General features: G+C 38.4%; 2 protein-coding genes and 1 long non-coding RNA gene across 3 annotated transcripts in view; all 3 read left to right on the forward strand.

Moving 5' to 3' along the window:
• Positions 1–237: 237 nt before the first annotated feature.
• On the forward strand, positions 238–6492 carry LOC148958071 (bile acid-CoA:amino acid N-acyltransferase-like). Its single transcript, XM_089113769.1, has 2 exons — positions 238–4160; positions 4625–6492. The coding sequence occupies exons 1-2, from the start codon at positions 3599–3601 to the stop codon at positions 5377–5379; spliced, it is 1317 nt and encodes a 438-aa protein (XP_088969895.1). The 5' UTR covers positions 238–3598; the 3' UTR covers positions 5380–6492.
• A 99-nt stretch (positions 6493–6591) lies between these two features.
• The window catches only part of LOC148958072 (uncharacterized), a 34355-nt gene continuing 28400 nt past the window's right edge, over positions 6592–12546 (forward strand). The window contains exon 1 of the long non-coding RNA XR_016144876.1: positions 6592–6795. This is a non-coding gene — a long non-coding RNA (uncharacterized LOC148958072). The remainder of the gene's footprint in view (positions 6796–12546) is intronic.
• On the forward strand, positions 6805–10548 carry LOC135680732 (bile acid-CoA:amino acid N-acyltransferase-like). The gene is made up of 2 exons (XM_089113767.1): positions 6805–8910; positions 9377–10548. Exons 1-2 carry the CDS (start codon positions 8349–8351, stop codon positions 10129–10131), a joined length of 1317 nt encoding a protein of 438 aa, XP_088969893.1. The 5' UTR covers positions 6805–8348; the 3' UTR covers positions 10132–10548.

The following is a 12546-nucleotide window of genomic DNA, read 5'->3' on the forward strand; positions in this document are numbered from 1 at the left end:
ATGCCTCTACTGCTTCCTCGAAAACAGCTTGCTGTTCATTTAAAATGCGCTTTTCATGCCCCTGAAAAGCTTTCTCAGCTGGTGTAGAATTTGAACGCACAACCCATACCTTCTTTCCTGCGCTTTTCCATCCATCAAAAGTGCTTGCATTGCATCACTTTCCCACCATCTCAACTTTTCATCCTCAGCTTGAGTTCATGTACCCTGGGCCGTAGCTACAATCTTGACAAAAAATAGCTGAGATTTGTTATCGAAAAGTGAAGTCAAATGTCTTATCTTTATATAACATGCCACACCCCCTTCCCTCCGACGTCAATACGGACAATAACTGGGGATGAACGCGGGCTAAACTACTCTGACTAATAACAACATTGATGCGGGTCGGGGGGGACGGGGGCTATATAATTTGGAACTAGCTTAATTTTCTGCGAGTGTCTTAGCTTTTTGCCAGTACTGTAAGTTTACAGGAAGTTCTTCAGCAGATCCAGCAGTAATATTATTACCATCATCATCCATGAAAGGGAAATTTTGAAACAGCTGCAAAGTGGGAAAATCTGAATCCTAGCCTGAAAAAGGCAAATAATTTCAAAACTTTATGCAAGACTTTGCGTGTGTTTATAGTTGATTCAAGTTCAAGTGGCAGTTGAGAGTTTTCAATTCAACATCTATTATAGTCATAGAGCTAGAGAACTTTAAATTTGCCTGCAGCCCAATGCCTGCACCCCCTCCCCCCTCTCCCCCGCCCACCCTTCCAACGTTAGAAACAATTTAATTTGGCCTCGATTTGACTTTTCTTGTGAACACCACAATATGGCGGGAGTAATCAAGTTCGTGCAAATGATATTGGATGCGAATGCAATCTGGGCTTTAAGGATCCCTGTGTGAAGTAAGTTTATTAAGTTTTTAAATATCTACAACGGCCAATGAGGTGTATACACCTCATTGACAACGGCTCATTTTCTTTCTTGTCTACTAAAATTTTCCAGTGTCGTTTTTTCTTCAAACTTCTAACTCCACAAATTAGGTACTTACATTTTTATTTTTTAGGATAGCATCCAGACGATCCAACCTAAGAATAGCAAATTCAAAACTTTTTAATAATTTCCCGTAAAAGACTCCTTTTCTTCCATCCTTAAAAATTGATTCTAGCTAAAAATGGCGAATATAGCCCAAAGAGTTTGGGGAAGGGGCTAGTAGGGGGCCAGCTTTAAGTCAGAGGGCCCAAAGTTATCTTTTCCTTTGTGTGTGGTTTAGTAGAATGTAAAGTTGTTCATAAGTTCAGAATACGAATTTATGTTTTTAGATAATTGTATCGGATAATCGGAGCCTTCTAACAAAGATATTACTTTCTTTGGAGTATATAAATGGAGCTTGGTGTGGGGCATACCCAGGGGCGTCGCGACCGGGGGTTGTAGGGGTGTCACACCCCCCTCCCCCCAATAGTATCTCAATAGGAAATTTCAGGTAAAACCCGCTCGGTGGAAGAAGCACTTTAGGTATTTCAGAGACCTTCATGTCACAAAATCAATAGAGGATCAAGCAAAGGTAGTTGCTCCGTTGGTTAAATATGATATTCCTTGATATGAATGAAGGTAAACAAACTAATGATTTGAAGCTTTGAAGATTTCTTGTTGGCACTAAATCGAAAAATCCAGGCCCTCTTTAGGTAAAATTGTGTCTTGTGTCCATTTCCCCTAAAGTTTTTCAGTAGAAGCGTCAACTGCAATTCACTATGAGCTCCAGATTTTTTTTAACATTCAAAAGGCATGCTAAGAAGGAAAGAGGGATCTAAATTGACAACCAGCGCTGCTTGTTACCTAGCTTCAGAGGTAACTGACAACATAGTATTTCTCAAGACCACGGCCTCAAGACAACATAGTATTTCATCTGCTGTTCAATTTGTTTGCAAAAAATATATTTTCAATAGGATTAGGAGGATTGCTTAAGTGAAATGTGCTTGTAAGAGTGCATTTTCCAGGGAACTAGAAGCATCAAAATTTTGAAAATTTCCTGCTCCTACCGCGGCAACCATGGTGCCCCCTCGGGTAGTAACTATATGCAAAGGTTTGTGCACAGCAGCTGAAGAATTCAGGCAAAAATTTTTTAATCAAGTAAATTTGAAGTCGACACCCCCCCTCCCTACAAGGCTTGCCTCGTGACGCCCCTGGACCTACACAGTGTACCCCATACCAGGTGTAGTATCTTGAGATACTATTGAAAAAAAAGAGAATCAAATTTTGTTTAAACTTGCAGTGAAATCTTAATGTAGTTTGATGCGATGGTTATCATGCCTAGAGTCAAACTCATCAACAAACATTTCTAGATCTATTGAAATGAGGCAGGTCATTATTTTTGAAAACCTTTTGTCAAAAGAAGCATCACCTGCTTGCCAGACAACATTTACTGTTTCAGCAAGTAACCTCTTTAACCTGTGTCCATAGCAGTGTACTATTTTTTGTGAGAACCAATAAATTCAAGTTGAGGCTGACTATTTTTTGGAAAACCAGAGGCTGGATTGTCGTTAATTTGTGCTCAAATTAATAGGGTGTAAGCAGTGTGATTTTTAGCTTTTTCGCTCAAGGGAGGTGTTCAGGCCTCATTGGCCAACAAAGTGAGTGGGACAACCTTCATTTACCAAAAAGTTTGATTATTCATCAAAAAGCAATGTTTCATACTACATTAATATTACGATATTTCAAGGTTGGCCACGCGAATAACAAGGATGAGTTATGAATCTGTTCTTTACCCGGTAGATTCGGCATTTTTTATGTTTACTCTCCATGCTCAGTAATGGAAAAAAGTGAAAAATCAATGATAGTCGATGGTATTTCTGATTCTTTTCATTTTCATTTCGATTTGATCCTCTTCGCACCTTGACACGTTAAACTTTTAACGATTCATTGGCAGACTCAAACAAGTGAGAACCAAATCCCAGATTACAATGTTTCAAGGTTGGCCACGCGAATAAGGAGAATGATTACCAGAAAATGAAATCATATGGACAGCAAAGGTTATTGGCTATTCCCTTGGAGCTTTCAGAATGTACTCTTTCTTTTTCTCTATGAATGTTTGTCTTTATACTGTCAGGAGCATTTTTATTTTTCTTTCTTTTCTGATCCAAAGCCACACTCTTCTCTTTGTCTGGCCCCTGCTAGTTTCAGGGAAAGCAGAGGCTTAAGGATAGCCCTTCATAGCATTCGGAGTGTACTCTATCTTTTAATTCATGAATCTTTATCTTTATATGGCCCCTGCTTTAAAGTTTTGCCCCTGCTAGTTTCATCGACTCTTTATCAAATCATATGGAGAGCAGAGGTTTAAGGCAAGCCCTTCATATCATTCAGAATGTACTCTATCTTTTAATGTATGAATGTTTTTGGTGGTTTCAGTTCATTTCAGATGATTTCAGGTGCCAAGAAATTTGCGCATGCTCATAGCGGAATTTCAAACGTCTTTTTTGCGTTTCTGTGAGGACGGTTATATTTTTGAAAACGCTCATGGTGTTGATGCATATTCATTTGAATTTCAAACGGATAACAATAATTCCGTTCTTAAAAATATCCGGAACCGTGTGGATGTGGACTGGGTCTAAAGGCAAGTCATGGGCAATTCTTTACGTAGAGTTGATAAATTGAAAGTAAAAATTTTACCGACAATAACTGCACCGAAATGTCCAGTGCTCGTGGATCAAAGGATTCAGATTAAAGTGAAAAATTTGAGCCCATTTCAAAGTGTAACCTTGCGAGTTGAGCTCAATTCTGACAAATCAGAGCTTTTTGAATCATATGGACACTACATCGCAGACAAAGATGGAGAGCTGAATTTGTCACGAGATTCTTCTTTTGGAGGTACCTACAAAGGCATTGACAACATGGGTTTATTTTGGAGCATGTTAGCAGTACCAGGACAACGAAAAGGGGTCAGGTTTATTGCAGGAGATGTCACTAAACCGATGGAATTTAGGGTTTTCTTGTTTGACAGGCACGTTATGTCTCAAGGGAATGCAGATAGCCCGAAGCAAGCCGTGGAAAAGCTTCCTGAGCCTCTAGCAAAAACGAAAATTTTACGAACATATCTGGCTGATCATGTGGAACGCAAGGAGATAAGTGTTGGCCGCATAAGGGGGACGTTGTTTGTTCCAAAAAGAAGCAGAAAGTTACCAGGTACGTTTTCAATTTATACTTTTGACATCAGGCCAATATATGCGATGTAATGCTAAGGAATATAGATTGGACCGTCGCTAGCTTTTGTGCACATCCCATTTACCGATAAAGTACTAGAGCTATCCTTTTTTTCCGCCAGATCTTAAAATTTGATGACTAGACGGAGAAAAATGAAATAAAAGTTTTTGTTTTTACAATAAAATGTTCTTCCAAGGGAGTTTCACACCCTCTCCACCATACCCCCCTTTAGCAATGGCCCTGATTATAGTTGTGGACAATGATAGTCCATAACATGGAATATAATGCTTCAAAGTTCAAATCATTTTGTCATATGGGTACGTTTATGGATTATTTTTATGTCCTCCCAAAGCCTTTGCTAACGGTGACTAGAAGAATGCTTCGATATATCAGCCTGAGCGTTGGCCATGGCCATAAAAACTTTAATCTTTCTTTTCCCATAACAGGTGTCATTGACTTGTTTGGGATTCATGGGGATCTGATTGAGTCTAGGGCAGCCATTCTGGCATCTCATGGATTTGTCACGTTTGCATTAGCCTATTTTGGATATAAAGATCTGCCTAAAAGCCCAAACAACATTGATTTGGAGTATTTCATCGAAGCTCTAAAATGGTTTGCAAGTCATGAAAGGGTTTATTCATCTGGCATTGGATATATAGGTTCTTCAGCTGGCGGTCAGATTGCTTTGCAGATTGGCGCAGAATATTCCCTGGTGAGGGCTGTTGTTGGTATTTCTACATCTGACTTTTTGGCAATTCCACTTAAATACAAGGAGGAAGTTAGGGGCTTAAATGGGGGATTCAAACCGGAACATGCCCATATAAATGAAAAGAATGAAGTTGTTTCTATAGACATTGACAAACTGGACCCTGTTGAATTTCGAAACAGCAAGAATCCAGTTGAGAAAGTCGAAGGGAAGATCATGCTGGTCACAGGAGATGATGACATGTGTCCTAATATGTCTGATTGTGCACTGAGAATGCAGAGGAGGCTAAATGAACATGGCAGAGAGTCTGCAACTATTCTTAGTTATCCAGGCACCGGACATTTAATCGAAGTTCCTTTTATGCCAATGTGTCGCATTGCTTACTATTCATATTATAAAGTTTATGTTTTATGGGGAGGGAATGTAATTGAGCATTCTGCGGCACAGGAGCATGCATGGAGAGCTATCAGAAGATTTCTCTTGGAAAATGTATGAGATTCATCTTCTGAATTACAATCGTATCAATAAAACAGGAAAAGTACAACTTGGGAAATAAAAATTTAATTACCTAATATTTTTCTTATTTTGTGTGTAACGACTGAGTTTCGGAGTATGGTTAGTGTTTTTCATATAAAGACCAAGGTTTTTTAGATAAAGACTCAGATTTTTAAATAAAGGCTAGGTTTTTTCAAATAAAGGCTAGGTATTTTCAGATTAAGACCATGTTATGATCATTGTTGATATAAGCGCTATCCACAAGTAACTCAAAATTTCATGAAAAGTTGGCCATAGATTATAAAGAGGTTGCTCAAAAGTTGCCTGTTTTTGAATAAACTCTTGCTCGATCACTTTAAAACTATTCATAGAATGAATTTTCAAAAAAAGCAAACAAACTGTTTAAAACATATTATAAAGACAAAATATTTTAATATGTAAGAATGCATCAACAACAGACTCGTACAATATTTATTAATTCAAAAACAAACTGTGTCAAAAGCAGGCAACTCTTTAATATTACAGATGCCTCTACTGCTTCCTCCAAAACAGCTTGCTGTTCATATAAAATGCGCTTTTCATGCCCCTGAAAAGCTTTCTCAGCTGGTGTAGAATTTGAACGCACAACCCATACCTTCTTTCCCGCGCTTATCCATCTATCAAGAGTGCTTGCATTGCATCACTTTCCCACCATCTCAACTTTTCATCCTCAGCTTGAGTTTATGTACCCTGCGCCGAAGCTAAAATCTTGACAAAAATAGCTGAAACTTGTTATCGAAAAGTGAAGTCAAATGTCTTATCTTTATATAACATGCCACACCCCCTTCCCTCCGACGTCAATACGGACAATAACTGGGGATGAACGCGGGCTAAACTACTCTGACTAATAACGACATTGATGCGGGTCGGGGGGGGGGGGGGGCGGGGGCCGAATAATTTGGAACTAGCTTAATTTTCTGCGAGTGTCTCAGCTTTTTGCCAGGACTGTAAGTTTACAGGAAGTTCTTCAGCAGATCCAGGAATAATATTATTACCATCATCATCCATGAAAGGGAAATTTTGAAACAGCTGCAAAGTAGGAAAATCTGAATCCTAGCCTGAAAAAGGCAAATAATTTCAAAACTCTTTGCATGACTTTGCGTGTGTTTATAGTTGATTCAAGGTCAAGTGGCAGCTGAGAGTTTTCAATTCAACATCTATTATAGTCATAGAGCTAGAGAACTTTAAATTTGCCTGCAGCCCAATGCCTGCACCCCCTCCCCCTCTCCCCCGCCCACCCTTCCAACGTTAGAAACAATTTAATTTGGCCTCGATTTGACTTTTCTTGTGAACACCACAAAATGGCGGGAGTAATCAAGTTCGTGCAAATGATATTGGATGCGAATGCAATCTGGGCATTAAGGATCCCTGTGTAAAGTAAGTTTATTAAGTTTTTAAATATCTACAACGGCCAATGAGGTGTATACACCTCATTGACAACGGCTCATTTTGTTTCTTGTCTCCTAAAATTTTCCAGTGTCGTTTTTTCTTCAAACTTCTAACTCCACAAATTAGGTACTTACATTTTTATTTTTTAGGATAGCATCCAAACGATCCAACCTAAGAATAGCGAAATTCAAAACTTTTTAATAATTTCCCGTGAAAGATTCCTTTTGTTCCATCCGTAATGATTGATTCTAGCTAAAAATGGCGAATTTAGCCTTAAAGGTTTAGGGGAGGGGCTAGTAGGGGGCCAGTTTTAAGTCAGAGGGCCCAAAGCTAACTTTTCCTTTCTGTGTGGTTTAGTAGAATGTAAAGTCGTTATAAGTTCAGAATACGAATTTATGTTTTTAGATAATTGTATCGGATAATCTGAGCCTTCTAACAAAGATATTACTTTCTTTGGAGTATATCAATGGAGCTTGGTGTGGGGCCTACCCAGTGTACCCCAAACCAGGTGCAGTATCTTGAGATACTATTTAACAAAAAGAGAATCAAATTTAGTTCAAATTTGCAGTAAAATCTTAATGTAGTTTGATGCGATGGTTATCATGCCTAGAGTCAAACTCATCAACAAACCATTTCTAGATCTATTGAAATGAGGCAGGTCATTTTTGAAAACCTTTTTTCAAAAGAAGCATCACCTGCTTGCCAGACAACATTCACTGTTTCAGCAAGTAACCTCTTTAACCTGTGTCCATAGCAGTGTACTATTTTTTGTGAGAACCAATAAATTTAAGTTCAGGCTGATTTTTTTTTGGAAAACCAGAGGCTGGATTGTCGTCAATTTGTGCTCAAATTAATAGGGTGTAAGCAGTGTGATTTTTAGCTTTTCGCTCTAGGGAGGTGTTCAGGCCTCATTGGCCAACAAAGTGAGTGGGATAACCTTCATTTACCGACAAGTTTGAATATTCACCAAAAAGCAATGTTTCATATTACATTAATATTACGATGTTTCAAGGTTGGCCACGCGAATAATAAGGATGATTACCAGAAAATGAAATCATATGGACAGCAAAGGTTATTGGCTATTTCCTTGGAGCTTTCAGAATGTACTCTTTCTTTTAATTTATGAATGTTTAGCTTTATAAGATAAGGCGCTTTCTAATTACTTCAATTTTTCTGGTTCAAAGCGAAACTCTTTTGCACGTTTCGTTTCTGCTAGTTTCGTCGACTTTTTATCAAATCATATGGAGACAACAGGTTTTAGGCTAGCTCTTTATAGGATTCAGAATGTACTCTATCTTTTAATTTATGAATGTTTTTGGTGGTTTCAGTTCATTTCAGATGATTTCAGGTGCCAAGAAATTTGCGCATGCTCATAGCGGAATTTCAAACGTCTTTTTTGCGTTTCTCTGTGGACGGATATATTTTTGAAAACGCTAATGGTGTTGATGCATATTCATTTGAATTTTCAAACGGATAACAGTAATTGCTTTCTCAAAAATATCCGGCACCGTGTTTATGTGGACTGGGTCTAAAGGCAAGTGATGGGCAATTCTTTACGTAGGGTTGATAAATTGAAAGTAAGAATGTTACCGACAATAATTGCACCGAAATGTCCAGTGCTCGTGGATCAAAGGATTCAGATGAAAGTGAAAAATTTGAGCCCATTTCAAAGTGTAACCTTGCGTGTTGAGCTCAATTCTGACAAATCGGAGCTTTTTGAATCTTACGGACACTACATCGCAGACAAAGATGGTGAGCTGAATTTGTCACGAGATTCTTCTTTTGGAGGTACCTACAAAGGCATTGACAACATGGGTTTATTTTGGAGCATGTTAGCAGTACCAGGCCAACAAAAAGGGGCCAGGTTTATTGCAGGAGATGTCACTAAACCGATGGAATTTAGGGTTTTCTTGTTTGACAGGCACGTTATGTCTCAAGGGAATGCAGATAGCCCGAAGCAAGCCGTGGAAAAGCTTCCTGAGCCTCTAGCAAAAACGAAAATTTTACGAACATATCTGGCTGATCATGTGGAACGCAAGGAGATAAGTGTTGGCCGCATAAGGGGGACGTTGTTTGTTCCAAAAAGAAGCAGAAAATTACCAGGTACGTTTTCAATTTATACTTTTGACATCAGGCCAATATATGCGATGTAATGCTAAGGAATATAGATTGGACCGTCGCTAGCTTTTGTGCACATCCCATTTACCGATAAAGTAATAGAGCTATCCTTTATTTGCCGCCAGATCTTAAAATTTGATGACTAGACGAAGCAAAATGGCCTAAAAGTTTTTGTTTTTACAATAAAATGTTCTTCCAAGGGAGTTTCACACCCCCTCCACCATATCCCCCTTTAGCAATGGCCCTGATTATAGTTGTGGACAATGATAGTCCATAACATGGAATATAATGCTTCAAAGTTCAAATCATTTTGTCATATGGGTCCGTTTATGGATTCTTTTTATGTCCTCCCAAAGCCTTTGCTAACGGTGACTAGAAGAATGCTTCGAAAAATCGGCCTGAGCGTTGGCCATGGCCATAAAAAATTTTAATCTTTCATTTCCCATAACAGGTGTCATTGACTTGTTTGGGATTCATGGGGATCTAATTGAGTCTAGGGCAGCCATTTTGGCATCTCATGGATTTGTCACGTTTGCATTAGCCTATTTTGGATACAAAGATCTGCCTAAAAGCCCAAACAACATTGATTTGGAGTATTTCATCGAAGCTCTAAAATGGTTTGCAAGTCATGGAAGGGTTTATTCATCTGGCATTGGATATATAGGTTCTTCAGCTGGCGGTCAGATTGCTTTGCAGATTGGCGCAGAGTATTCCCTGGTGAGGGCTGTTGTTGGTATTTCTACATCTGACATTTTGGCAATTACACTTAAATACAAGGGGGAAGTTAGGGGCTTAGATGGGGGATTCAAACCGGAACATGCCCATATAAATGAAAAGAATGAAGTTGTTTCTATAGACATTGACAAACTGGACCCTGTTGAATTTCGAAACAGCAAGAATCCAGTTGAAAAAGTCGAAGGGAAGATCATGCTGGTCACAGGAGATGATGACATGTGTCCTAATATGTCTGATTGTGCAAGGAGAATGCAGAGGAGGCTAAATGAACATGGCAGAGAGTCTGCAACTATTCTTCATTATCCAGGCACCGGGCATTTAATCGAAGTTCCTTTTATGCCAATGTGTCGCATTGCTTACTATTCATATTATAAAGTTTATGTTTTATGGGGAGGGAATGTAATTGAGCATTCTTTGGCACAGCAGCATGCATGGAGAGCTATCAGAAGATTTCTCTTGGAAAATGTATGAGATTCATCTTCTGAATTACAATCGTATCAATAAAACTGGAATCTTACCACTTGGGAAATAAAAATTTAATTACCTACAGTTACTAGCTTCAAGAAAGAAATCTTAAAGAAAACAAATGATCGCATCAATTATATTCATTTTCATATAAAGATCAAGGTTTTCCAGATGAAGACTAGTGTTTTGCAGATAAAGCTAGGGCTTTTCAAATAAAGGCTAGGTGTTTTTCAGATTAAGACCATGTATTGTTCATTGTTAATATAAGCGCTATCCACAAGTTACTCAAAATTTCATGAAAAGTTGCCTGTCGAATATAAAGAAGTTGCTTAAAAGTTGCCTGTTTTTGAATAAACTCTTGCTCGATTACTTTAAAGCTATTCATAGAATTGATTTTCAAAAAAAGCAAATAAATTGTTTAAAGTATAATATTATTGAGACATAATATTTAAATATGTAAGAATGCATTAACATCAGACTCGTACAATATTTATTAATTCAAAAACGAACTGTGTCAAAAGTAATGCAACTCTTTAACATTACAGATGCCTCTACTGCTTCCTCCAAAACAGCTTGCTGTTCATTTAAAATGCGCTTTTCATGCCCCTGAAAAGCTTTCTCAGCTGGTGTAGAATTTGATCGTACAACCCATACCTTCTTTACTGCGCTTATCCATCTATCAAGAGTGCTTGCATTGCATCACTCTCCCACCATCTCAACTTTTCATCCTCAGCTTGAGTTTATGTACCCTGGGCCGAGGCTACAAGCTTGACAAAAAATAGCTGAAACTTGTTACCGAAAAGTGAAGTCAAATGTCTTATCTTTATATAAAGCGTGCTAAACTACTAATAACCACATTGAAAAGGGGGGGGGTGGGTAGGTGGGGGGTGGGGACGGGGGCTGTATAATTTGGAACTACCTTAATTTTCTGCGAGTGTCTCAGCTTTTTGCCAGGACTGTAAGTTTACAGGAAGTTCTTCAGCAGATCCAGGAATAATATTATTACCATCATCATCCATGAAAGGGAATTTTTGAAACAGCTTGCAAAGTGGGAGAATCTGAATCCGAGCCTGAAAAAGGGAAATAATTTCAAAACTTTATCCATGACTTTGCGTGTGTTTATAGTTGATTCAAGGTCAAGTGGCAGTTGAGAGTTTTCAATTCAACATCTATTATAGTCATAGAGCTAGAGAACTTTAAATTTGCCTGCAGCCCAATGCCTGCACCCCCTCCCCCTCTCCCCGCCCACCCTTCCAACGTTAGAAACAATTTAATTTGGCCTCGATTTGACTTTTCTTGTGAACACCACAAAATGGCGGGAGTAATCAAGTTCGTGCAAATGATATTGGATGCGACTGCAATCTGGGCATTAAGGATCCCTGTGTGAAGTAAGTTTATTAAGTTTTTAAATATCTACAACGGCCAATGAGGTGTATACACCTCATTGACAACGGCTCATTTTGTTTCTTGTCTCCTAAAATTTTCCAGTGTCGTTTTTTCTTCAAACTTCTAACTCCACAAATTAGGTACTTACATTTTTATTTTTTAGGATACCATCCAAACGATCCAACCTAAGAATAGCTAAATTCAAAACTTTTTAATAATTTCCCGTGAAAGATTCCTTTTGTTCCATCCGTAATGATTGATTCTAGCTAAAAATGGCGAATTTAGCCTTAAAGGTTTAGGGGAGGGGCTAGTAGGGGGCCAGCTTTAAGTCAGAGGGCCCAAAGCTAACTTTTCCTTTCTGTGTGGTTTAGTAGAATGTAAAGTCGTTATAAGTTCAGAATACGAATTTATGTTTTTAGATAATAGTATCGGATAATCTGAGCCTTCTAACAAAGATATTACTTTCTTTGGAGTATATCAATGGAGCTTGGTGTGGGGCCTACCCAGTGTACCCCACACCAGGTGTAGTATCTTGAGATACTATTAAACAAAAAGAGAATCAAATTTAGTTCAAATTTGCAGTTAAGTCTTAATGTAGTTTGATGCGATGGTTAACATGCCTAGAGTCAAACTCATCAACAAACATTTCTAGGTGGACTGAAATGAGGCAGGTCATTTTTGAAAACCTTTTTTCAAAAGAAGCATCACCTGCTTGCCAGACAACATTTACTGTTTCAGCAAGTAACCTCTTTGACCTGTGTCCATAGCAGTGTACTATTTTTTGTGAGAACTAATAAATTCAAGTTCAGGCTGACTATTTTTTGGAAAACCAGGGGCTGGATTGTCGTTAATTTGTGCTCAAATTAATAGGGTGTAAGCAGTGTAATTTTTAGTTTTTTCGCTCAAGGGAGGTGTTCAGGCCTCATTGGCCAACAAAGTGAGTGGGACAACCTTCATTTACCGAAAAGTTTGATTATTCACAAAAAAGCAATATTTCATACTACATTAATATTACGATGTTTCAAGGTTGGCCAC

The sequence above is a fragment of the Rhopilema esculentum genome, chromosome 18, assembly GCF_057945365.1.
Source record: "Rhopilema esculentum isolate cy_ngs chromosome 18, ASM5794536v1, whole genome shotgun sequence".
NCBI classification, from domain to species: domain Eukaryota; kingdom Metazoa; phylum Cnidaria; class Scyphozoa; order Rhizostomeae; family Rhizostomatidae; genus Rhopilema; species Rhopilema esculentum.